This window comes from Pelodiscus sinensis, chromosome 5 (genome assembly GCF_049634645.1).
Source record: "Pelodiscus sinensis isolate JC-2024 chromosome 5, ASM4963464v1, whole genome shotgun sequence".
NCBI classification, from domain to species: Eukaryota; Metazoa; Chordata; order Testudines; family Trionychidae; genus Pelodiscus; species Pelodiscus sinensis.
Window position 1 is genome coordinate 5,361,326 of NC_134715.1, and position 25,857 is coordinate 5,387,182.

The window sequence follows — 25,857 nt, forward strand, 5'->3', positions numbered from 1 at the left end:
CTGATGCCGGGCATGCAGCTCTGAGGCAGCTGACCTCTGTAGTGGGCGGAGTAGTGCCCCCTGGAGAGTCCCCGAAGCACCAACCCTGCTCTCACCTGCATCCACAATGCCCGGAGCTTTGGGTGCAAGGTGCAGCTGACATGGAGGGAACCCCTCAGCCAGAGCTGCATTGACACAGGAGAGGTTTGCTGAACCGTGTTCATGCTGCTGTCTAATCCGGCACTGCCGCCCACAGACTAATCCTAGGGATGGAGTGTGGCCTCGAGTCAATGAGCATGATACAAGGGTGCCAGTACATGATGGATGATGAGCAGGGTGGGCTCTTGGGCACCTGGCCATAGGGAGGGGAGGCGCCATAGGGAGGCCACAGGGAGCAGGCCTGCAGTCCCCAGCTCCTGAGCAGCTGTCATGGTGTAGCAGCCTGGAAGGGCACAGGGTGGAGTGAGTGACACTAACAAGCCCTCTGAGCGTCCTCTCATTGGCGTTCAGAAGTGGTGGCACTGACCCAGGCCACGCCTGGCAGGACAGCTGGAACAGCAAGGGCCCAGGTCCAGTCACCCAGCTGAGCACGGCATCCATAGTGGTAATATGCCATAGAGCTGGAAGGGACCTTGGGAAGTCATTGAGTCCAGCCCCCTGCCCTCATGGCAGGACCAAGTACCATCTCTGACAGACTTACCCCACATGGCCCCCTTAGGGATTGAACTCACAACCCTAGGTTTAGCAGGCCAACGTGCAAACCACTGAGCTATCTCTCTCCCTAGTTAGTGCAAGGAGCCTAGAGCCAGGATCGGACAGGTCATGGGTGGCAGAACTTTGCTTTGAGCAGTGACTTTGGGGCTTGTGCTATTAGTTTTATTGTTGCAGTTTCATTGTGTCTCTTCGGTCTGTGGGAATCTGTCCCTTTAAGAACAGAGCCTGGCCGGACACAGTGGCTGTGTCTAGACAGGCAAGTTTTTCCGCAAAATCATCTGCTTTTGCGGAAAAACTTGCCAGCTGTCTACACTGGCCGCTTGAATTTCCGGAAAAGCACTAACGATCTCATGTAAGATCATCAGTGCTTTTCCGGAAATACTATGCTGCTCCCGTTCGGGCAAAAGTCTTTTTCCGAAAGACTTTTGCGCAAAAGGGCCAGTGTAGACAGCACAGTAGTGTTTTCCGCAAAAAAGCCCCAATCGCGAAAATGGCAATCGGGGCTTTTTTTCGGAAAACCACGTCTAGATTGGCCATGGACGCTTTTCCACAAAAAGTGCTTTTGTGGAAAAGCATCCTGCCAATCTAGACGTGCTTTTCCGAAAATGCTTTTAACGGAAAAGTTTTCCGTTAAAAGCATTTTCAGAAAATCATGCCAGTGTAGACGTAGCCAGTCTGTTTGAGAGAGAGCACAGTGTGTGGGAGATTGTATTGTGTGACCAGGGAGAGGGAGACCCTGCCTGAGCCCCAGAAAGTTAGACGGTTGTTTAATAAACACCTCTTTCCAGAGAGCAGCCTCGTGCCTCAAGGGATAGCTCTCGCATTCGTGAGAGGCTCCATAGCTTGGGGGTGCTGCTACTGCACTACCGAGCCTTTCAGCAGGACGTCAACACCTTGAGTTATTATACGTAGTGATCAAAAGTTCTGCCCAGGGAATGGATGTTCGGTGAGCCCAGTCTGAGATTAATTTGGTGGGTCACCCTCCCTGCTCACAAACTACCTTTACTTCTGCACAGCTGCTGGCAGCATCACCACCTTCGGAGCTGGGCAGAGGGGGAGTGGCGGCTGCTGGCCAGGAACTGAGCTCTGAAGGCAGAGCTACTGCCAGCAGCAGCACCGAAGTACAGATGGCACGGCATGGCATTGCCACACCCTTACTGCTGCACTGCTGCCTGCAGGGCAGAGCCCTTGGTTAGCAGCTGCCACTCTCCGGCTGCCCAGCTCTGAAGGCAGCAGCACAGAAATGAGTGACATGGGTATGGCGTTGCCACCTTTACTGCTGCTGGCAGGGAGCTGCTGGAAGAGCTAGGCGCCTGGCCAACATCCCACCCCCGCTCTCCAGGCAGAAATCAGGGTGGCAACTCCCTTTTGGGTCAGAGCCCCCAGTTAGAGACCCTGGTCTCTCCCATGCAATCTGTACAGCACAGGGTAAACACGTCCAAAAGGGACAAATTTCATGGGAGGACACCGCATTTCGCGGTCCGTGACGTGTGTGCACGGCCAGGAATTCGGTGGGGCCCTAATTGTGGGGGAAGGGGTGGTGGTGTACTCATGGGCTTGGCTGTGTGTTGGCACCTTGCTGCCGCTTGTAGCTCATTAATCCCAAAGCCTAAGGCTCATTTGTAACTGATTGCAGTGCCGAGGCTGCCTGCACCGGGAAACGTAGGGGCATAGCTCTACGGGCATACACCTCTAGTCACGCCAACTCCCCCCGTGGGCACTCTGATTCTGGAATCAAACCAACTTCTCTGGCTAAGGCTGTGTTGTTCTGAAAGCAGCAGGAGCTAAACCAGGCCAGACATATTCTGGGACAGGCGTGTCCACACCAGCAGTTACTAGGGTACAGCTATGCTGGTAATGCCTCCCCCTGTGCATGAGGCCTCCGAAAATAATGGTCAGAATTGCCTTTGAAAATTCACCCCTTACTCAGCGAGCCAAACACCACTGAGCTGGCACAGAGCAACTGCTCTGCTCACACAGTGCAAATGCCCAACCTGGGAGAGCTTGGGTGGGGTGAACCAGCGTGAAAGGGAACAGCCCTCGTGTGGCATGCTGAGCTAAAGGCAGGATGGGTGGGAAATCTGCTGGGACCTTTCCCCGGCATGCTGGGGACCTAATACCAGGGCAGCATGGGGAACCTCCCACCCTTCCTTCCAGGGCACTGCATTGTCAGTCAAGGCCGTAGTAGTCACTGCTTACGAGTCATGGTTCCGGGCTTCTGTGGGGCCAAAGGACTCGGTACCGAGTCACTAGCTGGCACCATTGGTGCTGCTTTAGAGGAGCAAGATCACAATTTGCAGCTGCCTTTCCCCCATAAGTACCAACCTTCCTGAACCTGTGCACTTAGGGTCTTTAGGTTTATCGGTGGTACCAGGATCTGAGGAGACCACAGTCTTGGGGGTGCCTAGTTAAGGTCGGTGGGAACAGAGCTCCCCAACCTGGCCAGGGACCATTGTTTCTCGTAGCCTGCTTTTTGGGAGGAATCCAGATTTCCTCTTTGAAGTCAGAGAGTTTTGAGTCGAAGACCCCGATGGAATTGGCCTTCTCAGGAACTGCTGGGGGGTGAGGGAAGGAGAGGAAAGCAGGGAGGACTGCAGGGCCTAGGTGAACTTTCCATCATGTCATGTCTTCATTGTGTCATGGTTTTTCCTAACGATTGATTTTCATTTCAGGGACAACGTACTCTTTTGAAGCACATGTGATTCTTCAGGAATGGACCTCACCGACTGGAACCCTTGAGAAGGGACCCAATTTTTGCCCCTGGGCGAGCCAGGCATGCCCTTTTTGGGGTTCCTGAGAAGGAACACAGCACTAAAGACCGGGAGTTCGCTATTTTAATAAATTAGAATTTTTTACCTTTCTTTTATTTAGCAAAGGGAAGTGTTACTGCAGGTTAATGGAGACGTTGTGAATTGTACTATTAATGGAGAAACAAAAGTCGGATGGAAATAAGGGACTGGATCTTGCTAACGGTCTGTCTCAGGTCAAAGATGGCTGAGAAGGAACTGAGGGCAGGTTATCATGGTGCTATTTAGTACCAAGGGGGAGCATGAGACAGGGGAAAAGTGCATGAACAGGCCAAACTGCTCTGCCGGGGTGTTCGATCCTTACGCCTCCCTCCCACAGACTTCAGTGAGCGTGAGTACGAAGAAACTGCAGGAGCAAACGCTTTTTCTAATTTTAGGATGGTTTCACCCAGGAGTTATTAAATACACACAAGAGCATTTTGAAAACAGCCAACTGTTTTCTTTCACTGGTCTAAATCCTCCTTATTCGGGTTAGGATATACTGCCATGGCTTACGGCGGCATCTTGGGACAGTCCAAGAGAAATTTCATTCCACAAACTGCTAAAAAGCTCAAAAACTGACCCTGCACCATCCTGGTAGCTTGATGAGCTAGGAAACGAGAGAGGTTAAAAGGATGTTTTCCAGCCAGACTGGCATTTTTAAGCCACTCTGATTCTAGTGTAAACAACTAGTGCAATAACCATTAAAAACAAGAGAATTAAATGACTGAATACTAAATGGACATAATATCTATTTTTATTACCAAAACATGAAATTTATGAATTGTTTATTAATTTTGTTCTTTTAAAATCTATTCTCTTATCTCCTCAGCGGAAGAGCCAATAAATTACATAAATCAGGTTGTATTTTCACTTCTCTACTCAAGAACACAACAGAATCATTGATGATGACCTGGTAGCACATTTAATCTTTAGGATGAGTTGTGTTTTGCTTTGTTTTTTTTTTAAATATTGCGATGTTCAGCTTAGAAATGCTACTCTCCTGTTGCGAGTCTCTATGCAGCTCTCTCCTCGTTATCAGCATAATGTTGCCATTTCCTTGGGTATCGTCACTGAGGTACAGACTGCAGGGCAGCCATTTCAGGGGTCAAGGCACGTGACACTGTTCGGTTCAATTGGTTTTAGTAAAGTTGAACTGCAAGCTGATGGGGGTGTACAATCCCCGATTCACCCGGCCCGCCCCTTCAACCTAGCCATGTAGTGAAAAGGAACGCCTGAGTTCTGACTGGCTCCATGCTGGCTGCAGAAGCAAGGATTCCATTCCATAGCTGTCCAACCAAATACGGATGCATTTAATCAGCTCAGAGTTCCCCCAAATGTTAAAATGAGAGACAAACGCACAGAACTTCCGTAAACGACAATGAACTAAGGCCATAGCATTGTCACCCCATGCTTTAAACGGCATCTAAAGCAGCTTCTAAACTATTAGAAGTTGGGATGCTTTTGTTTAACTTAGCAGTGATTTCTGTTTCACTTATGACGAAGGTTTCCAAACACTTTGCTTCAGAAAATCAGAACATTATTTCCCCATTTGCTTCCATAAGCGGATGCTTTAACTTTGTAGGTCAACAGAATTAGTTTAATTTTGTATTACAATGTAACTTCTAAATTTCTTGTGGGGACGCTAAAGCACTATTAGTCTTCCTCTTCCCCATCCTCTTCTTCATCTTCATCACCTTGGTCTCCAGATTCAATATCATCCTCATCTTCCACCTGAAAAGAAAACCAGGAATGTCTTTTGAGAGATGCATGAGCCAGAGACCAAACAAACTACCAAGGAATGAAAAAAAACAAACTTAAAAGTACCACAGCAATTGCACTTATATTAATATTTTAACTTCTAAGCCTCATCCATCGTGGATCACTGCACTGCTTCTGATATCAAAACTAAGGAGTCAACACCTGAGGTCTGAGAGTTTGATTTAGTCAGGAAGACTGTGGTGTGGCAGGAAAGCAGGCGATATGAACACAGAACTTCCCGGCATGGTCACTGAGTAAGCTGTCCTCCATGCCTCAGTTTCTCCACCAGTAAAATGAGGCTACCCATCACACTGGTGGTGAAGAATTAATGTCTGTGCAATACTTTGAGCCCTCTAAATGAAGCCATTAAGTGTTAAGATGTCTTCAGCAACTTGATGACCCACAAACTTTCCACAGAATGTTGAACTCTTGCATAAACTCGGCCCAAAGTTTGTAGACGTATGAAACAGAAACGTTTCCTCACGTTTCTTTCAAAACTGTCTTGACTTAGGACACGACAAACAAGTGTAGCGCGGCCAAGAGAGGTAGCACATGCTACCAAAAGGCTAGCCCTTAACACTGAGAGGCACAGGACCTAGACAAAGACATGAAGTACTTGTATTCAAACAGGAAATCTAACCAAAAGTTCCCTGGCCAACCCCATTAGCCCCAAAGACACATGTGATCTGATGCACATGCCCAGTTGTAAATTGTGGTAGGGGTTTTGTCAGATGTGATGATCAGTCTAGTACGTACACATGTTGGGTTATTATTGGGCACTGTGGCAGGTCTCGCCGGGGCCTACCTGCTCAGAGACCAGGACAGAATAGTCATACTTGCTTTGAAAGGCAACTGTTAATCCATGTGGAAGAAAACCAAGTCCTCACACTGCGTTTGTAAGCAACAAGTCAGAGGCAGTTTATTTTCGAGCAATTGCAAGGGAAGACTGCAGTTGGACGGGGGCGGGGGAGAGTCCCCCTTCCTCAGCAGATCTTCAAATACAAGCAGTGAAAAAGGCAATATATATACCTTCCCGTTACATACAACAACGGCTAGAAATTATCTACCTGCCCACCTTATCTCAAGCTTCCTGTTGGAGTCAACATTCCATCTTTATCTTTTAGAGCAAAGTGAAGACAGTGTCCCTTGCAATTCTCACTCTCGCATTGCAAGGCCTCAGGGTTAGCCTGAGTCTTGCTCTACTGTTAACAAATAAAGGAGATGGCTGTACACAAATTCCCTTTTTCCTTTCCCTGCTTCCAAACCCAGGACAGGTTTCTGCACACAAGAGCTATCTGGACCTATTTTCTGGGCCGCATGTGATGGCAACATGCTGAATGCAACCAGCTGTTATTCCAGTCCATAAGCCTCCCTGACGAAGGTTCTTAAAGAACACGCTTGTGAGGAGAAGAGAAATGGGCCGTGCTGTGTGTCCAGGTGGGTGTAACAGTCCCTGTTGGTCTCCACTGTGGCAATACGTCATGGAGAGAAAGACGCAAGCAACCAGGTCTGCAGCTGTTGGGCTATGTAGGTTAAAACCAACTCATTAAATTCCACAGTAAGATCCCAGCAAGCCAGTGCCAACCACAGGGCAATTGGCTCCCAATGTGCAGCTCCATTTAAAAAGCAGGCTGCAGCTTTCTGAGTAGGGCTTAATGGTGGTAGTTCCATGGAGAATGCAAGGCAGCCAGCAAACCTGAAGGTGAAACAAGCAGGCATGGGCATGGTTGCGGCTAGGTCCCTGCAGGGAGAGACATCACACACTCCTTGTACCAGGTGCATGTGGGGAAAAAAAGGTACTTTTGGCCCCAGCCGATACCTAGTTTGGCCCATGATCTAACAGCACCCCCAAGCTGTGCACCTGCATTACTTATGGCAAACAGGAGCTACGGGGGGAAGTTCTGCCAACTCTTCTGGCTGCTTCCAGTCCCACTAGCTTATCAAATGGAGATATTTGGAGCGACAGAAGGCAAAGGGAGTAGCTATTGGGCACTCAGTAACACCTCGGAGCCTACTTCACGGGACACTTATCTTACCGGTTCACCAAGTTCCTTGAGCTTGTTCTTCAGTGCAAATATTTTCTGATCCTGATCGGCGAGAAGCACCAGGAGGTCGTCCTGTTCTTTTTTGGATTCGGCGACTTCAAGAAGAAGTTTGCTTTTCTCATCTTGCAAGACAGCGACTGTGCTGTGGACTGAGTCCAGGTTCTGATGGAGCGAGGCTCTCTCCTCAGCCAGAGCTTTCACTTCATTCTGGTACGTCACAAAAACAGCAGAGTCACTTGCATCTCAAGCAGTCAGTTCATTCAAGTCACTCAACGGACCATTCATGTCAGCTCAACGTTCCTGCCTCTGCTACCCACTCAAAGCCTGGCGCCTCAGTTCTCCAACCCCCACCCTTGCAGTGTCTGTCCTTCAGGAGCGGATAGGTCGTGTGTAGAGATTTAGGACTCTGCTCCTGCCTTCAAGCTCTCGGCTGCTCCTTCAGCTAATGCAGCAAGGCCTGTGCTTTCAGATCCAGAGAGTGAAGATTAAACACTACTTTGTTTTAGGAAGGCTGCATTGGGTCATGACCCTCATGCTGTTCACAACTCCCGAAGGGAAGAACTACAGCTGACCGACCCCGCAGTGTTAATCCCGGTGCACAACACGCTCCGGCCCACGCCCCAGTCTGGGTGGAAGAACTCAGGATCCCACCCCAAGGAGTATGGACACAAGGCCTCATAGCTGGGGTGGGGAAGTCTGGAGACTAGAGAGAGGCTCAAAGGTGCATCTAGCCTTTAACAGTCAAGCACAAGTCCTGGCTTCAATTGCCAAGACAATCCAGGCAGGACGCTGCTATTTCAACTGCAACTCCTGCCGTTTAACGCAGCTTAGAAGTGAGCTAGAAGCCACTTTCAAGCTGAGTTTGGCTTCTTTGCGCTCTGTGTTGAAGGAAGGCATGACAAGGTGTGTACACGGGCACCATTTTGTTTTAGAAAGCTCAGGAGCGACAAGCGCCCTCTGGCCCAGTTTTTCTGACCGTCTCCGAACACATATTTCGAGGAGACACGTTTGGTGCTCAAACATTAGAGGCCCAAGAGTATCCTATCCCTAATACAGGCCCTCTCTCTGCCCGTCACGGACGTGAAAACTCCATTTTCTTAACATGCATTTAACATCAACTAAAAATCCCTTTCCTAGCCTCAGTTGTGTAACTTTTCTTTTTGATTCTTGAGGTCACCTCTCAAGCTCTCCACACCAAATCTGTCAGGACAGACGAGAGCGGAATTTCTAATGTGAAAACAAACAGGAAAAAGCCTAAAGATCTGTTTATATCGTTTTAAAAAAAAATCAATCCTCAAAATCATGAAGTACCCCAAAAGCTTTCCCTGTTCTGGCAGGTCACCCAATAGTGACCATAACTGAAAAATGAGTGTGGAGCCATTTCAGGTTTTGTGTTTCACCAGTGACCAACCTTCAGTTCTTTTATCTCTTGCAACAATCGGCCCTCCAATTGACTGTTCTTGGCTGCATCGCTCTCACCCAGTCCAGGGACTGACGCTGTATTCTGTGGAATAGATAATCAACATCAGGAGCAATTACAGTTTCACTTCAACTACACTGCTGTGCCTGCTAGCCTTTTAAAATCTCATTCGTAACTACTATGGGTCCATTTTTTCCCCATACCTTAAATAATTATTGCTCATTCAATTGCATAGGAAGACGGCATCCATTAAAACACACTTGATTGTACGTACGGTGCAAGCAACAGATTCAGGACTAAACACAATGACGACACTTTTTTGGACCTTGTTATGTACAAGATGAGTTTAAAATATTAAGCTACTTCCTCCCGGTGCCTTAAGCGATACAGGTTTGCAAAGATATTAGGAATGTTACTGGTAACGGGTTAACTGGTCACCTGGCAAGCGCCACCTTCAATAGGTGTTGCTTACCGGGTCATGGTTAACCGGTACCCAGGGAGCAGCCCTCCTGGATCTCTGCACAGGGTTGCTGCCTCCCAGCCGGCTCCCAGAAGCCCACCCCAGTTTAATTGGTTAACTGGTTAAACTTTAATTAGTTAACTGGTTAAAAGTTAACATAATTTTACATCTCTAAATGGTATAACACATGGACTGGTTTGGAGAAAGTAAATTCCTTCACTTCTTATTAGGTATCAATTGAGTGATGTTATTACAGTCAATACACTGATAGGCTAAATGAGAGGAAAATAAGGACTCAGCATTTAACTGAAATGAAGTGGAGTTAGTGGAGATACCGCAAGATAGTGTAAAGAAGGTATCACTGTGTCAGATACATGTATATAAAAAATGTTAAGAGAATCACAGACTCATAGAACTGGAAGGGACCTTGAGAGGTCGTCATGTCCCGTCCTCGGCCCTCACGGCAGGACCACGCACCATCTAGACCAGCTCTGGCAAGTGTTTATCTAACCGGCTCTTAAATCTCCAATGATGGAGATTCCACAACCTCCCTAGGAAATTTATTTCAGTGCTTAACCACTGGAATAAATTGCCTAGGGAAGATGTGTGTATGTATGTGTGTGTATGTGTATGTGTACAATCAACAGTCTTAAGAAAAAATAAAAGGGAACATTTTTGCTTTCTGCCTGTCTCAAAGGTTGTAAAAATCAGGAAGTTGCTTTGTTATCTACAGTGGATTCTTGGATAACAGGGCAAAGCAAACCCGACTATGTGTGATTTACCAGCCATCCTCAAACCTCCCGAGGAAAACAGACTAGGGAGGATGGACAATGACTGAACAGAACTTGCCAGCCAGTAACCCCAAGGGCACAAGAAGCAGATGCGTCAGGATGAGACCGGAAATGAGGGAATATAGGAAAGGAAGGAAGAAACAGCTGGACCGAATAAGAAGCTGGATCGTGATGACTAAAAACAGATAGATAGGGAGGTACCAATTAAATGTGAGCAAGGTAAGTAAAAATGTATCCGTTTAAAAGGGCTTGGGGCTAGTATGTGTTAAAATAAATTTAGAACAGAATGTTTATGGGTGTGTAAGAATCTGCGCTTATACGGGGTTAAGAGGCAAGAGATAAAGGATGTGGTGTTTAAGGAAGGAGGGTTGAGCAATTCAGGATTTACACCTGATCAAACCAGGATGGATTTGATTCCAGAAACAGGCCTACCTGTGACTGGCCAGCTCAACATTACACTGTTCTGCTGTACTCATGCTTTCGGCTTGATTAAGATGGCACTAGATTGCCCTAAAATCCCATATTAAAGCTTTCAAATCGTTTAGGTGCGTCCCTGTGCTTTTCACCAGCCGTGGGGCTTGTCCTCGACAGGCCCTGGCTCATTAGGAATGACAACAAAGTGAAAAGAGCGAGAAACATTTTTCTACAGTTTAATCACTACGGGAAGGATCAGGAAAGGGTGCAAGAGTTCTACGGCGTTACCATTTGTTGGAGCAGCTCCTGCTTCTCAGCCTGAAGTTTAGAGATGTCTGTAGCTTGTGACTGTATTTGGATCCTCAAGGCTTCTAGCTCCTGTGTCAAAAAACCCAACGGAATTTAACTTCTCTGAATAGGACTTAAATAAGGACGAAAGTTCAGTTCCTCTGGGGAAGCAAAAGCTACACATTATTTACCACATGATTCCAAGTTACTTGAGGGAGGAGGGAGAGGCATAGACTTGAAGTTTTGTTCAATGGCTCTCAGGGCCCCACTATACCAACTGTTCCAGCACCCCTAATGAGAGACTTAGTTGTCCACTAATTCCACAGCAGCTACTTGTCTGGGCACACTGACACAGTCCTCAGGAGCATGGTCCCAGCTCCATTAACAACCTCATGCAATTGCTAAGTAGCCAAATGTTTTGTGTGGCGTGTGAAACTTCAGAGTCACCTATTTGAGACTTGGCACCTTTTTTTTTAAGCTTATGAGAGCATCTCTTCATAACTCTCCCAGATGCTGCTTTTCTATAAGCACATTGCAGAAACCTTCCTATGCAAGTCATCTTAGATAAAGGATCTTTCAGTCCAAGTCCTGCAGCTATTAATTTGCTTTCTAATAGGGATAAAATTCATAGCGGGATACTTTCAGACCTGGTGGACTTCTTCACTCAGTCCGTGCTCTTTTCCCAGGTGGAAAGGGCTCAAAACCCTACATATTTATAATGCAAATCAGGATTTATGTCAGCGATTAGCAACCTAGGCTAGTGAGTGGACCGCAAGATTGTCATACCCAAGACAATTGCCCAGGATAGGGTAGTTTTGCTAACTGTGACTGTGTACTTAGAATTTGTGGGGTGTGCTGATTGCACTGTAGCAGCGCTTGGACTGGATACTGTGCGAGTGCACGGCTTTTACAGTACAAGTGATGTGCAATCACCATGTACCTCACGGCCCCTGCCCTTGCTTGCAGGAAATACCAATAGGAAAAAACCAATTTGGATGGAAACCAGCAGAAACTGGCCATGCTGCGTGTGGGCAAAGGTAAACAAAATGTCTCGCGGGCCACACACGGGACCCAATGGGCCGCAGGTTGCCCACCACTGATTTGTGTGATATTTTCTGTTACGCAACTGCAAATAGGCAATCAGGCATCTTCAGAATTTCAGTGTAACTTCCTCCAAAGGCGTCATTCATCTCAACACACTAGTTACTCTGATTCTTTTCAGGACTCACAGTCCGGATGCCCCAGGATTACTAAGAGTAGCACAAAGTCTAAATAGTCACGCACTTCGGAACCAATCTTACCAGCCAATGGGAATCTGGCCTACAACCTGCTTCCAACCCTCTGGCAGCTTTGCCCAATTGAGGACTGCACACGCTCACTCCCATGTTACGAACAAAGGAAGTCTGGACTCGGTATCGGACAAAGCCTCAAGAACTCACCCTCTGTAGTTCATTAGCATGCTCCAATCCAGCAGATGCAGTGATCTGTGACAACTGCTCTGTTCTTCCTGTTTCTGGCTGCAAAGACGTCTGCGACAAGAGGAAAAGCGATCGTGTAACATGATTTACTAGGGGCTATCACAGGGCTAACGCAGTTCTTCACCCCTACCTACGGGAGTTCTTTGACACAGACTTCACACTTTCACACCCACGGTGGATGCAGTGACAGCACAGCCTGCATTCACGGAAAGCTCTAGAAAGCAGGACCCATCATAGTGAAGGCATACCAACCACCTCGTTTCCTTCCCTGCCCCCTCCCCACAGCCGCGCGGGATTACTAGCACTCTGGGGGAGGGGGGGAGAGAGTGAGTGCGTTGGGAGCGCAATGGGCATCTCCCACTTGGGTACACGCAAGTCACATTCATTACTTTGTCTGGCCTCTGCACGCTCCCTGCCCAAGGGCTTGGGCAAGCAGGAAGGCGGATCAGGACTACCGTGGATACTCTCAGCTTGAGGCAATGTGCCCGGGGGGGGGGGACGTGCCTCCATGAGCTACTCTGCCGGCACTGCTCTCTCTGTTTCCCTTGGCCACAGCACCTTGCCCCCGACCTATGGGAGCGGGGGGGGCCATTACTCGCAGGCAGGTGCAACGCCCCGAGACTCCCGCTCTGCACACACTTAGGGCCACAGTGGCCGCCTCTGAGAACGAGCCAGCAGCGTGGGGCTGGGGCAAACAGGGGGCCTGCTGATCGCGATCGACTGGGTGGTGGCCACTGTGCAAACAACTCGGGGGCCACGTGTGCGGTCATCAGCGTCTGCCTGGCTCACGAGAACTGTCTCTCGCGCGCTGGCAGGGCCGTTGGGAAGCCCTTCCAGCAACAGGCGCTGAGCTGCGTACGGAAAGTCCTCCCAACGCAGCCATGACTTACCAAGTTTTCAATCACTGAATCCTTCTCTCTCAGCTGCCCTTGCAACACTTCGTGCTGACGTTTCAATTCGTCTATCTCCTGTCGCAATTTGCTGAGTTCTTCTGGTTGGATGCCATTCATCTGGGGCAAGTCACCGTGGGAGCTGTGATGCTGATTGTCCTTCCCTAGGGGCCAGATATTTGAAACTTGGTATTAAACCTAAGAAGGGCACAGATTTTCTTCACACATTTACTACACTCGTTCACACAAGGTATATTCTGCAATATTATGCTCCCCCCTCATAAACATGAGATGGCCATAGTGGGTCAGACCAACGGCCCATCTAGCCCAGTATCCTGTCTTCTGACAGTGGCCAATGCCAGCTGCCCCAGAGGCAATGAATAAAACAGGGAATCATCAAGCATTGCCCACTCCCAGCTTCTGGCAAAGGACACCGTCTCTGCCCATCCTGGCTAAAAACAAACTGATGGTCCTATCCTCCAGGAACCTGTGTTGGTCTTTTTAAAACCCTGTTATAGTCTTGGCCTTCACGTCGTCCTCTGGCAAGGAGTTCCACAGGTTGACGGTGCATTGTGCGAAGAAATGCTTCTTTTGATTGCTTTAAACCTGTGGTCTATTAATTTAATTTGATGACCCCTACTTCTTGCGTTCTGAAAAGGAGCAATTAACACTTCCTTATTTACTTTTTCCACACCAGTCATGATTTTGTATCTCTCGATCATACCCATACTTAGTCATCTCTTTTCCAAACTGAAGAGTCCCAGAGTGATTCATCTCTCCTCAGATGGAAGCTGTTCACACCCCAATCATGTCTGTTGCTCTTTTCTGTATCTTTTCCAACTCACACATCGTTTCTGAGACGGGATGACCAGATCTCCATGCAGCATTCAAGATGGGGACATACCATGGATTTTCATAGAGGCAATATGATATTTTCTGTCTTAGCTATCTTCTTCCTAACGATCTCCAACATTGTTTGCTTTTTTGACTGCCACTTCACATCGAATAAATGTTTTCCAAGAACTATACATAATGACTCCAAGATCTCTTTTACGGAGTGGTGACAGCTAATTTAGGCCTCATTTTATAGGTATAGATGGGATTATGTTTTTCAATGTGCATTACTTTGCATTTATCAGCACTGAATTTAACCTGTCATTTTGTGCCCTGTTACCCAGTTTTGTGAGATCCCTTTGTTACTCTTTGCAGTCTTCCTGGGACTTAGAATCATAGAATCACAGAACACTAGAACTGACCTTGAGAAGTCATTGAGTCCAGTCCCCTGCCCTCACGGCAGGACCAAGCACCATCTAGACCATCCCTGATAGATGTCTGTCTAACCTGTTCTTACATATCTCCGGAGATGGAGATTCCACAACCTCCCCAGGCAACTTATTTCAGCGTTTAACCACCCTGACAGTTAGGAAGTTTTTCCTGATGTCCAACCTAAACCTCCCTTGCTGCAATTTAAGCCCATTGCTTCTTGTCCTGTCCTCAGAGGCCAAGGAGAACAATTTTTCTCCCTCTTCCCTGTGACACCCTTTCTTTTACCTATCTTGAGCAGTTTCATATCAGCTGCAAATTTTGCCCACTCACTGTACCCCTCTCTCTAGAGGTCGGGGTGGGGAACCTAAGGCCCAGGGATCAGAAGCAGCCTTTGGCTTGCCTGGATCCAGCCCCTGAGGCTCAGGGCTCCCCCTAGCATTGGGGAACCCACACTGGAGAGGGGAGATTTTTTTGGTTTCTCACTTGTGTGCAGCCCCTGACTGATTTTTCTACCCCCTCATTTCCCTAATCCTAACTCACTGACTGTCACAAAAATGGGCTAAGATTTAATACCAGAATGTGCTAACAAGGCCTATAATTAATTTTTTTATACACACAAAATCATTAGAAGGCCTTTACTTGCTCATTGTGAAGTATAAGACGCACTACGCTTGACATGCTAAGCGCACAGAATCCATCCAGGAGTACGGATCTTGGAACCGGATAGTGGTTCCAAACTAGGTTAGCTGCCTTGAGGTCTCCCTACAGTCCCCCAGAGAGATTTTACCCAATGTCCCATTTTTTGCAGCAGTGACAGCAGAAGCCTGGCACTGTTGGGCGATCTAGGTGCACGATTCAACCTTTTGTGTTCTCAGAGAAGTGTTAACGTCTGACTGCCAAGGCTGGCGTACGAACATGAACGAATATGGCGTTTTCTTCCTTCAACCATGGGCACTCAGAACAACAGCTGTGACAAGTGTGATCCACCCCATTCATTTCAAAGGGACATGAACTGTGAAGCCGCAGAACAAATGGAGCTGATGGCACTCCACAGCTGGTCGTTAAGCAGCAGCCTCTCCTGTCAGGTACTTTTTCTGAGACAGGCAGCATCCGCCAGGAATGAAAAAGGAGCAGCACAGCGTGGCTGAATGCAAACGCCTCAACCTTTGTCTAACACGTTCAGACAGTACAGTGAGGAGAGCCATGGAAGTCAGAATCCAATGAATGGAAAGGCGGAGGGAAGAGGACATGTTTCTCCTCCCTCTTTCCTAAATCTGACCCTGTGAGTACTAACCTCGCAAGCTGCTCTGGCTCGTCCCAAACCCTTGCAGCTAAAATGACCAATTTCCCTTTTCTAATGCACTTATCACTTGGCCATACACAGTATTCCATCACAAATCAAAGTTTGGAGGCACATAAAAATGTAGAGCTTAACATTTTTATCTAACGTCACAAGTTAGATACTGGTAGAAATACTGCCCTACTTGTGTCCAAGAAAAGAGGTGCTGGTTTTTCAATTGTGTGAATTCTAGCATGTTGCAGAATTTAGGGCAGCACACGGCTGAAACAGGAAAGGATCAGTTCCTGCCGAATTTAGGTTGCTTGTCATGAGCTACATGGGGCTTTGGCACATGCTGGGAAACAACACTGGATTTCCATGCCCTGGTGAAGCATACCTAGCTGTACTTTCAGGAGGTTATACTGGTCCTTGTGCTGCTGGATCTGTGCCACTTGCTGCGTCACTGCTGTCTGAAGCTGTTCGTTCTGAGATTTTAAAGTATTCACCGTCTGCTTTAACTCTTCAAGCTGCTGATCCTGGGAGAGAGAAAAAAATATTTGGAATTCTGCTTCAGAACTTGTGGAACCAAGAGGAAGACACGTTGCAAAGCAATACAATCAATTCATTAGAATCAGGATGTTTCAACCCCCCCAAAAGGTATTTTTCACATGCAGTTCCTGTATCTTGTGGACTCATTACCCGCACAGGTAACTGTCCAGTTTTATTATAGGCAGTGCCGGTAGCACTGATTATTATTAAGTGCCTTGCACTCCTCCAGGTTATCTGAGCTGCGAAGCTTCTTCCATGTTTTGGAATATCTGATTAGGATTTCCATTCCAGCTTCCCCAAAAGCTAGATATTGTGCTTCTCCCTCACCAGTAACATGTGAGAGTAGGTGTCTACTACAACTTGTATTTACCTGCTCTCTAATGACTTTCTTATAGTGAGTCACAATGTTGTCATGCTGTTCTAATGTCTTCTTCACCTCCTCTTCCTGTTTGTCTTCTTCACTCGATTTGTAAATAGCCTTAGTTATGATACCTGTCAAAAAACGGAGTATTCGTTATTCAGAACCAAGCTAGAGCATTCCTCTTCTCACGGCCTCCTCGGCTTCCAGAATCCAGTTGTGCCAGAGAAAATCCATCTGTTTTTAAACAAGTTATTGATCATTCCTGCTGATTTAAATGACTGGATGTCAAGCCAGTTCTTAGGAGGTGACTTCAGTGTTTCAGCAGCACGAAGGATCAATCAAGCTCCCCATTCACATTTTTAAGGTTCCCAAACCCAGATATTTCTTGTGTACAAAATAACATCCCTGATCACGTCTTTTAGATCCCCTTTATTCATTACAAAAGGGGCACACGGCCCAGTTCCTTTTCACTTCATCTGTAACAAAGCAGGAGAAATGATGCACTGGAATCAGAAGTGAAGCTCGTCGAGCAACTTCTTGTATACTATCATTTCTTTTGGTCACCACTTTCTAGTGCATCAATGTTGAGTACCGACCTTAAGTGCAAGTTTAAAATTTGCCATCAACAGGGCTGACAGCCTTGCCTGGCCCTTGGGCGAGGTAGGGAAGAGGCCTGCTTTGCCCCCAAAAGGGGCGGAGTCTCGGGCAGAAGGGCTGTGACTGGGGTTAGCCTCCTCAAAGCAGCCCACAGTGTCCCCCAGCCAGCCCTAGGTGCACCCTTGGCAGGGTCTGGCAGCAATTTAAAGGGCCCAGGCAGCCACCACTGCCGCAATAGCAGCACCCGGGAAGTCCTGGGCCCTTTAAATCGGGCCTCGGGGCAGCTTCCCTTTTGCCTTCCACTCTTATCGACAGACCTGTTTGCCATTACAAATAGTCTGATCATTAACAACACGCACATATAGCCAACTGGCTGAATAGTTATAAAGAGGCCTGAGAAAGTACAAAATGCAACACGGCATCAGGAGCATTCACATAAACTATCTGAACTGCAAACCGTGGTGCACTGTAACCCATACCCATGATTACATTACATTACAATCCTTCCCATCTCTCAGAGGACTGTAGGTTGGACTGTCCATTTCAAAGCTAAATTCAGAATGTGTGGTAACTGAACCATGACAATCTGCAGTGTGTAGCAAGTAACAGTCCAGAAAAAGTGTAACATGTCTCACCCTCCAATTCCTTTACCAATTTAGTAAATTCGTGATCAAACATCATGTGGTCTGGGCTAGAAAAACAAGGCTGTGGTTTCTGAGCAGCTCTGGAATAGAGTTCGTGTTTGCTAATGAAACCAAGTTTCTCGATGAAATTCTCCTTGCCAATTCTCTTCTCTATCAGTTGTTTTAGTTTCTCTCTAAAGGAAAAAGATGTAATTAGTACTGCACATCAGACAAGGAAAGGGAGGGGGGGAGTCTGCCAGTATCAGCTGTTCACGTGCCACAGGCGACAAAGGTATTAACTGTATTTTGCGGTAAAAATGGCTCAGATACTTTGCACTCTATCAGTGACTTTTCCCAACTGACTAGCATAGAGAAGTCAGCTCACATTTTCTAGTCATGTGTATTCTCTCATGAAACAAATAAATTAAAAGCGGGGGGGGAAGGGGGAGGGAGGGTGTTGTTAAACTAAGGATATCAATTACATAAGTGGTGTTGTCTTTCATTTAGAAACTTCTTCCTGTGATCGACAGCTGATAGCCTGCACAAAAACATTCACCTCTCCAGAGCCTTCAGTTAGCCCTACACCATACTTACTTCCTGTGAGTTTCGAGGGAATTGTCATTGTAATAAATGGAAATGCCCAGCAAAAGTGCACACAGGCCTTGAACTAGCTGCTCCTCTTCCCCAAGATTTTCAGCTATCTGCCCTGTGAGCTAGCACATGAGCTAAGGAAGCTTAAACATTTCAAGAGCACAATATACGAAATGCATCTTTCCCATTCAATACTGTAATTTCAACCTAAACTCCTTGTTACAAGCTTAATCCAACAAGTAAAACCAATTTCTTTACCCCGAAAATCACAAGCTTAATTAGTAACATTAGTATGCCGCAAATGAAATTGCTCAGACATTTAGTTTGTTTTAAGGAATTTGTGTAAAGTGTACACACATTGCTATTCAAGTCTAAAACCCAAATAACACAATGTAAGAGGTTAAAGAGGTTTTTCATATCCAAACATTTCTCTTCTATATGTTATTAGTGCAAGTTTTTTGAAGACACTGTCTACTACTATCTTCCACTGGACAGTACTTGATGCTTAACTGTCAGTTGGATTAAGTTCCTCTTTACAGAAGAACATTTATCAGTAGCAGGTGAGGCCTGTCGTGAACCAGGCATAGTGGTCTTGTGTAGATTACACTTATAGGAAAGTTCAAGAAATGTAATACCTGTCATAGCATTTTTTATTAATGTGCTTGCAAAAGGGAAGTAAAAGAACAGTTTTAAATTTGTAGAATTTCAACTTCAAACATTATTCATTTTATTGAATAATTACCATAGATAATAACGCTTCCATTATTCTTTCCATAACTAATCTGAATTATTTTCTGATTTGTAACAGTAAAAATGTTCTTTGCACTAAAATGATAGTTGAATAGGCAACTCAATTTTAATTTTGTTTGCAAATACTTTTTATGAATGCTAATCATAATAATCATGACTGTTTTCCAATGAAAAACAAAAATAATTATTTAAACCATTCACCCACGCATATTCCAGTGTAAAAAGTTGTGCATTCAGCTAATTTAAGTGGCTGGATTGTTTATGCAAAATTTGATATCTGTAGGTAAATGGGAAGTATGACTATTTTGCACAAACAAATCCACAAACAGCTCTTGAAAATATAGACTAGATTACAATTCAATGTCAGCGAGAAGTATTTTCCCACTTTTGTGAGATTACAAGTGTGAGAGTCTTCATGCTAAAACTCCCATGAATTTATCTGCAGTGAAGTACACTGTGGGCATATCTCCACCGAAAGGGTGTGTCTAGACTACAAGGTTTATTCGAAAAAAAAAAAAAGTAGCAATTTTTCGAAAAAACTTCCCCTGCGTCTAGACTGAAGATGTGTTCTTTCAAAAGTAAATCCAAAGAACGCGGCAGTTTTTTCGATTGTAGTAAACCTCATTTTACGAGGAATAATGCCTTTTTTTGAAAGTACTCTTTCGAAAAAAGGCGCTATTGAATGCAAACTGCTTTTTTGAAAAAGCGTCTAGACTCTCTTTTGAAAAAGCGGCTTGCTTTTTTCGAAAAAATCTGCTTGTATTCTAGACGCTCTCTTTCGAAAGAGGCTTTTTTGAAAGATTCTATTGAAAAAGCCTCTTTCGAAAGAGGCTTGTAGTCTAGACATTGTGAGTGTGAGAGCAGCTTCAGCAGGCATACCCAAGGCTACCTGAATCTAGAAACAGCTAACAAAACAGCAGTGAGGACATGGTGGCTTGGTCCCCAGTACAGTCTGGGAATGCAAATATGTGCCCAGGATCCTGGGTGGGTTTGTAGACCACACACTGAAGTTTGTGCCTCTACTTCTTCACTGCTATTTTTGGCATATTAACTAAATCACCACTATTGCAGGTCTCTCTGCCCAAGCTGCAACCACACCAACTGCAGCATACATGTACCTAAAGCCCCTCCAAGCAACTGCTACCTGGGCGCAGAAGATCTGTCTATAGCATGTCTTCCAAATTCACAGATTTGACTATGTTTTAAGTTAGTGTCTACATATTAACATAGAAGGGGACACTGCCTCTTTAAGCCTCACCCCTACTAGCTTTAAATATTCTGATACATTCCTGCAAGTTTAGCTACATAAACAAACATTTTTAATATTAAAAATAAGATTTTTTTCCATGCAAATCCCTGTATTCTGTAAACATTTAAAGGATACAAATGGAATATTGGCTGGGTTGTGGAGAAAATGTGTGACGGCAATTGGACAATCGCTTAGCCAGGTACAAAGCAGCATTAATAATCCAACTCTTGTCTGCACTTTGCTACCCTGAAATGAAAACGCAGGCATTAACTGCTTCGTATGCAGCATTCAGTGAAGGGTTTTAGAGGCTGTGTTTACTTCAGAACCCACCCCCTTTCAACTGTAAGAATAAACAAAGGAAGACAAGGCCTCCAAAATACACATTTACTAGTTACACCGAACTTTCAGGGGTTTTGGGGAAAGGATTCACACAAGTCTAGCAGTCTTCAATGAATGTCAAACCAAAACAGATGCAAGGTATGACTCAACACAAATTAGCATTGGAGCAAAAACATGACAAGTTAGTTTGCCTTTATAATTAATGCTGGAATAACAATATTGTTAAATGGGGGGGAGGAGGGAAACATGCAGAAAATCTGTGGGAAGTGCTGCATAAAAGTGCTCAGTTACCACAAGTCAACAGCAAACTTTTAAAACGACAGACCTAATAAAAGATTGCTACAAATATAATGGATTGCCAGTAGTGATGCATTTTGCCACTGGCTGACATTTTATTTCAAGGTGAAATCTGATTGCTACAAGGCAGTTTCTTTAGTGATACAGAAATACACACGGTAAACCAAATAGACACAAAAGCAGTCATCTTGTCTTTCAATTATATATGCTTGGAAAAAGTTTTCTTCTGAGTATCTCACCAAAAAGTTATTCAAATGAATATACAGGCAGTCCCCGGGTTACATGGATCCGACTTACATCGGATCCCTACTTACAAACGGGGTGAGGCAACCCCGCACTAGCTGCTTCCCCCCAGCAGACCAGGGAGACGCGAAGCTAGCGTGCCCCCCCCCCCCCGCCAGCAGACCAGGGAGACGCGGAGCGGCTTTTCTCAGCAGACACCTCAGCTTGAGAATAAAGGACTGAGGGAAGTGAGGTGTGGGAGAATAAAACTGAGCTCTGGAGAAATGTTTGGCTAGAGTTTCCCCTACAATATGTACCAGTTCTGACTTACATATGAATTCAACTTAAGAACAAACCTACAGTCCCTATCTTGTACGTAACCCAGGGACTGCCTGTACAAGAAATATCTGAAGTACTATTGTTCAAGAGTCTGACTTTTTGTTAAATAGTTTCAATTATTTTAAGTTGTTTAATCCGGTGTTTCTCCACCAGTGGTATGAGTACACTTAGGGGAACTCGAGAGAAGTCAGGGAGTATGTCAACAACTGAAATTTGGAGAAAACTGAATTTTTGTTTTAAGTTTTACAGCACTTTATTATTTTTGTACTTTTTATAGCCAAAAATGTTATCGCCTGCCCGGCTACGATTAAGTTGTTTAAACAAATGTGTTGCAATGGTAGAAAAAAATGTTGTGTATCTGAAAACTGTAGGTACTGGGGATACTTTTTTTTTTTTTTTTTTTAAAAGGCGTACACTAGTTTAATCCACACTCTTAGGACAAGCTGATACCTTGCTTTGAAGTAGTTCATTATGTACATTTTAGTCCTTTAAAGCAGATATTTTTAGGGCTGTTAATTGAGTTAAAAAAATCATGGTTTATTGTGCAATTTATAGCACAGTTAAACAATAACAGAATATCTTTTATTTAAATATTTTGAACATTTTTCTACATTTTAAAATATATTGATTTCAATTACAACACAGAATGCAAAGGGTACAGTGCTCACTTCATATTTATTTTTAATACAAATATCTGCACTGTAAAAATAAAATCGTATTTTTCAATTCACTTAATACAAGTATTGTAGGGCAATTTCTTTTTCATTAAAGTTGAACTTACAAATGTAGAACTATGTACAAAAAAACCAGCATTCAAAATTAAAAGAAACAATTTACAACTTTAGAGCCTACAAACCCACTCAGTCCTATTTCTTGTTCAGCCAATTGCTCAGACAAGTTTGTTTAAATTTATTGGGGATAATGCTTGTTTTCAGTGTCACCTAAAAGTGTCACTGTTGAAAGCAGCACTGAGAGATATTTATGTGCCAGATGCACTAAACCAGAGGTGGGCAACCTAGGTTAGCAAGTGGGCCACACGAGTGGTCCTCCATCTCAGGGGGCCGCAAGACTGTTGTAACCAAGACGGTCTCCCGGTATAGGGTAGTTTTGCTAAAGGCACTTGCGTACCTAGAATTTGCAGAGTGTGCCGATTTAACTACAGTAGTGCTGTGACTAAATGCAGAGGAAGCACATGGCTCGCACAGCCAATGTTGTGTGCAAGCAGCACACAGCTCACCTCACGTGCCCTTGTTTTATGTGCATGCCTCTAGAGTAATACCAGCGGGAAAAATCGATGTGGGTGGAAACCAACAGAATCTGGCAACCTTGCATGTGGGCAATGGTTGACAAAAAATGTCTCATGGGCCACACACAGAACCGCATGTGGCCCCCACCTGTAGGTTGCCCACCACAGCACTAAACTTTCATGGGTCCCTTTATGTTTCCGCCACCTTTCCAGAGGCCATGCTTCCATGCAGATGACGAGTTCTGCTCGATAACAATTTAAAGCCACGTGGACTGAAGCATGTTCACTTTCATCATCAAATGCCAGCAGCAGATGGTTGATTTTCCTTTTTGGCGCTTTGGGTTCTGTTGGTTCCACATCAGAATGTTGGCTCTTTTAAGACTGCTGAAAGCATGCGCTACACTTCATCCCTTTCAGCACATCGTGGGCTGAGTGCTGCAGCTATCTCCCATTGATATCTTCTTTGTGTTTTGTTAAATCTGCAGTGAAAGAGTCCTTCAAATAAACGTGCTGCGTAATCATCCAGGGCTGCTATAATAGGCACTAAATGGCAGAATATGGGTAGAACAAAGCGAGAGACATACAATTCTTCCCCAAAGAGATCAGTCATAAATTTAATGAACACATTATTCTTTAACAAGTATCGTCACCATGGAAGCATGTCCTCTGGAAAGGCAGCCAAAACATGAAGAGGGCATATGGATGTTTAGCGTAATTGCCATGTAAATACCTTGCAATGCCATGCAAACACCTGTTCTCGCTTTCAGAAAAGTGTAAGAAGTGTGCAGCTTTATTGCCAGTAAATGTAAACAAACTTGTTTCTCTTAGCAGTTGGTTGAACAAGAACTGCTGAGTGGATTTGTAGGTTCTAAAATGTTGTAGTTTTGCTTCTGCGCACAATAACGTAACAAAAAAAATCTATATTTGTAAGTTGCACGTTGATGTTAAAAAGATTACAGTACAATACTTGTTTGAAGGGAACTGAAAAATAGAATTTCTTTTATCATTTTTACAGTACAATTGTAATAAAATATAAAGTTAGCAGTGTCCACTTTGTATTTTGTGTTGTAATTATTAATTTTCAATTGATATTCGATTGTTTAATAGTGCAATTAAAACTGCAATTAATTTTCTAAATCATCATTATTTTACATTCATGTATAAGTTAACGGTGATTTAACTGACAGCCCTAGATAATTTATTTATTTAACCTAAGATTTATCCAGTACTAAGCCTCAAATAGCCAATCCACATGTATTTTTTATCCTTATAAAATATAACCATTAATCTAATTCTCTGGCTTCTACACCTATACATGCGCGGCAGCCATTTTGCTGTCAATGAAGCGGCGATTATTTAAATCGCCGCTTCATTTCCCTACGTCTAGAAACCTCATCTACACGGCTCCGTCGACAGAGCCATGTAGTCAAGACATACACCAAGGTACCACGTAAGGAAAAAAAGGCTAAGTCTGGAATGTGCTGGCTATGTTAGAGTTTGGTGATTAGAACAGTTGCCGAGGGGCAGGGGAGAGAAGATGCCACCACTGAGGAAACAGCCTTGTCAGTACTAGAACATAAGATCTCTCACTGCAGGCTGCACACCACATAGTCTGCAAAACCCACAGCAGTGTGTAGTGATCTGTTGCACATTGCCCCTTCACACCCTTTGTCACCTCCCTCTTCCTTTATTCCAATCTTTGGGAGATGTTTCAGCACAGCAGAGAGACAAATCAACATTACTTGACATCCCAGCAGTCAGGAGTCTTGCTACTTTTTTGCCATATTCTGTCTGTTGTATCCTGTGTGGGTGCTCTATTTTGGGAGGAAAAAAGGACAGTGGGAGTGGAAAACACATCAAAATACCATCAGACCATAGCCAATCCTCAAGTTGAGCATGGCTAGGAATGCAGAGAGCCTCAAAATCACACAAGGCAAGTTGTTCCAGCCCATGGCATCTGTGTGAGAACGGCCCAGCGCCCTTTGTGTCTGTACTAAGGATGTTAAATTGCGATTAACTGGCTAGTTGAGTAGTCGATGGAACTTCCATCGACTGGTCGATAGGCACTTCCGCATTCCTCCTTTAAAACGTACATGAGTCTCACCGGGAGCTCTTGTACATTTCAAGGGAGGAATGTGGAATTCCGTGTGCGGCCCGGGGCCAGCGCGAAGACCCACTGACTCTGGGCTACACACCGCGTGCCAGCTTTGATATGCACAAAACGGGGGCTCTTGTGCATTTCAAAGCCTCACCACCCTCATGGAGAGTCCCCCACTGACCGCAGGCTCCATGCTGTGCTGCATGCCGCGAGGAGCTTGGGTTCAGCTGGGGACTTTCCAGCTGATCCAAGGCTTCACGTGGCATTTCCCCAGAACCCGGGGTCATCTGGGGACTCCCCAGCTGATCCTGGGTTCCGCGGAAATGCCGAGGCGGCGTTTCAAAGGGGCAGCCTCTGCACAGCTGAGCCAGGGATCAGCTATGAGATGGCTGCCCTTTTGAAATGCCGCCTTGGGGTTTCAAAGCAGTAGCGCTGCATGGCTGATCCCCCGCTCAGCTGTGCGGCACTGCCGCTTTGAAGCATCCTTCCCTCCACTCCCCCTTTGCTGCCTCTATCTGATAGAAGACTCTGCAAGACCTCTGCTGAAAGCATGGAGCTCTCACAGCTTCGCACAAAGGAAGCACAGGCAAGGCAACACGTGTTCTTCCTTACTCCTGTTCTGGGAAGCTGCTGACACATTTTAGCTGAAAGTTTAAAACCCCCCCAAAAAATTCACCGTAAGAGTCTACCCTGCATTATAAAGCAACAGCACACACTTGGGACACTGTGTCACTCTGTGCCCAGGGACACAAGCAGACAATATACAGCAGCAACGCTCAGGAAAGACGTCACTACAGGCGACGCCACGCTTAGCAGCGCACTAACTGCCAGTGATTATTATCTGGACTACACGTAAAACTTCAGCTGACAGAGCTACAGTGCTCGGGGATGTGAAAAACCCACCCCCGAACACCACAGCCTCCCCTCTGGTGCGGACACAGCCAGGCCAGTGGAAGAAAGCTACTGTTACCACAGCTGCCCTCTCGCAGGAGGTGGAGTTTCTACAGTGATGGAATAGCCCCATC

At 45.5% G+C, this 25,857-nt stretch overlaps 1 protein-coding gene across 4 annotated transcripts in view; it reads right to left on the reverse strand.

The window, feature by feature from the left end:
- Positions 1 to 4,218: 4,218 nt before the first annotated feature.
- The window catches only part of USO1 (USO1 vesicle transport factor), a 56,710-nt gene continuing 35,071 nt past the window's right edge, over positions 4,219 to 25,857 (reverse strand). For all 4 annotated transcript variants that reach the window (XM_075929350.1, XM_075929349.1, XM_075929352.1 and 1 more), the window contains 11 exons: positions 20,427 to 20,537; positions 18,296 to 18,414; positions 17,714 to 17,895; positions 16,491 to 16,612; positions 15,969 to 16,107; positions 13,027 to 13,190; positions 12,098 to 12,187; positions 10,659 to 10,748; positions 8,697 to 8,789; positions 7,277 to 7,492; positions 4,219 to 5,213 (listed from right to left, as the gene is read on the reverse strand). In XM_075929350.1, the coding sequence (XP_075785465.1) occupies positions 5,136 to 5,213; positions 7,277 to 7,492; positions 8,697 to 8,789; positions 10,659 to 10,748; positions 12,098 to 12,187; positions 13,027 to 13,190; positions 15,969 to 16,107; positions 16,491 to 16,612; positions 17,714 to 17,895; positions 18,296 to 18,414; positions 20,427 to 20,537 (1,404 nt within the window). In that variant the 3' untranslated portion in view covers positions 4,219 to 5,135. The remainder of the gene's footprint in view (positions 5,214 to 7,276; positions 7,493 to 8,696; positions 8,790 to 10,658; positions 10,749 to 12,097; positions 12,188 to 13,026; positions 13,191 to 15,968; positions 16,108 to 16,490; positions 16,613 to 17,713; positions 17,896 to 18,295; positions 18,415 to 20,426; positions 20,538 to 25,857) is intronic.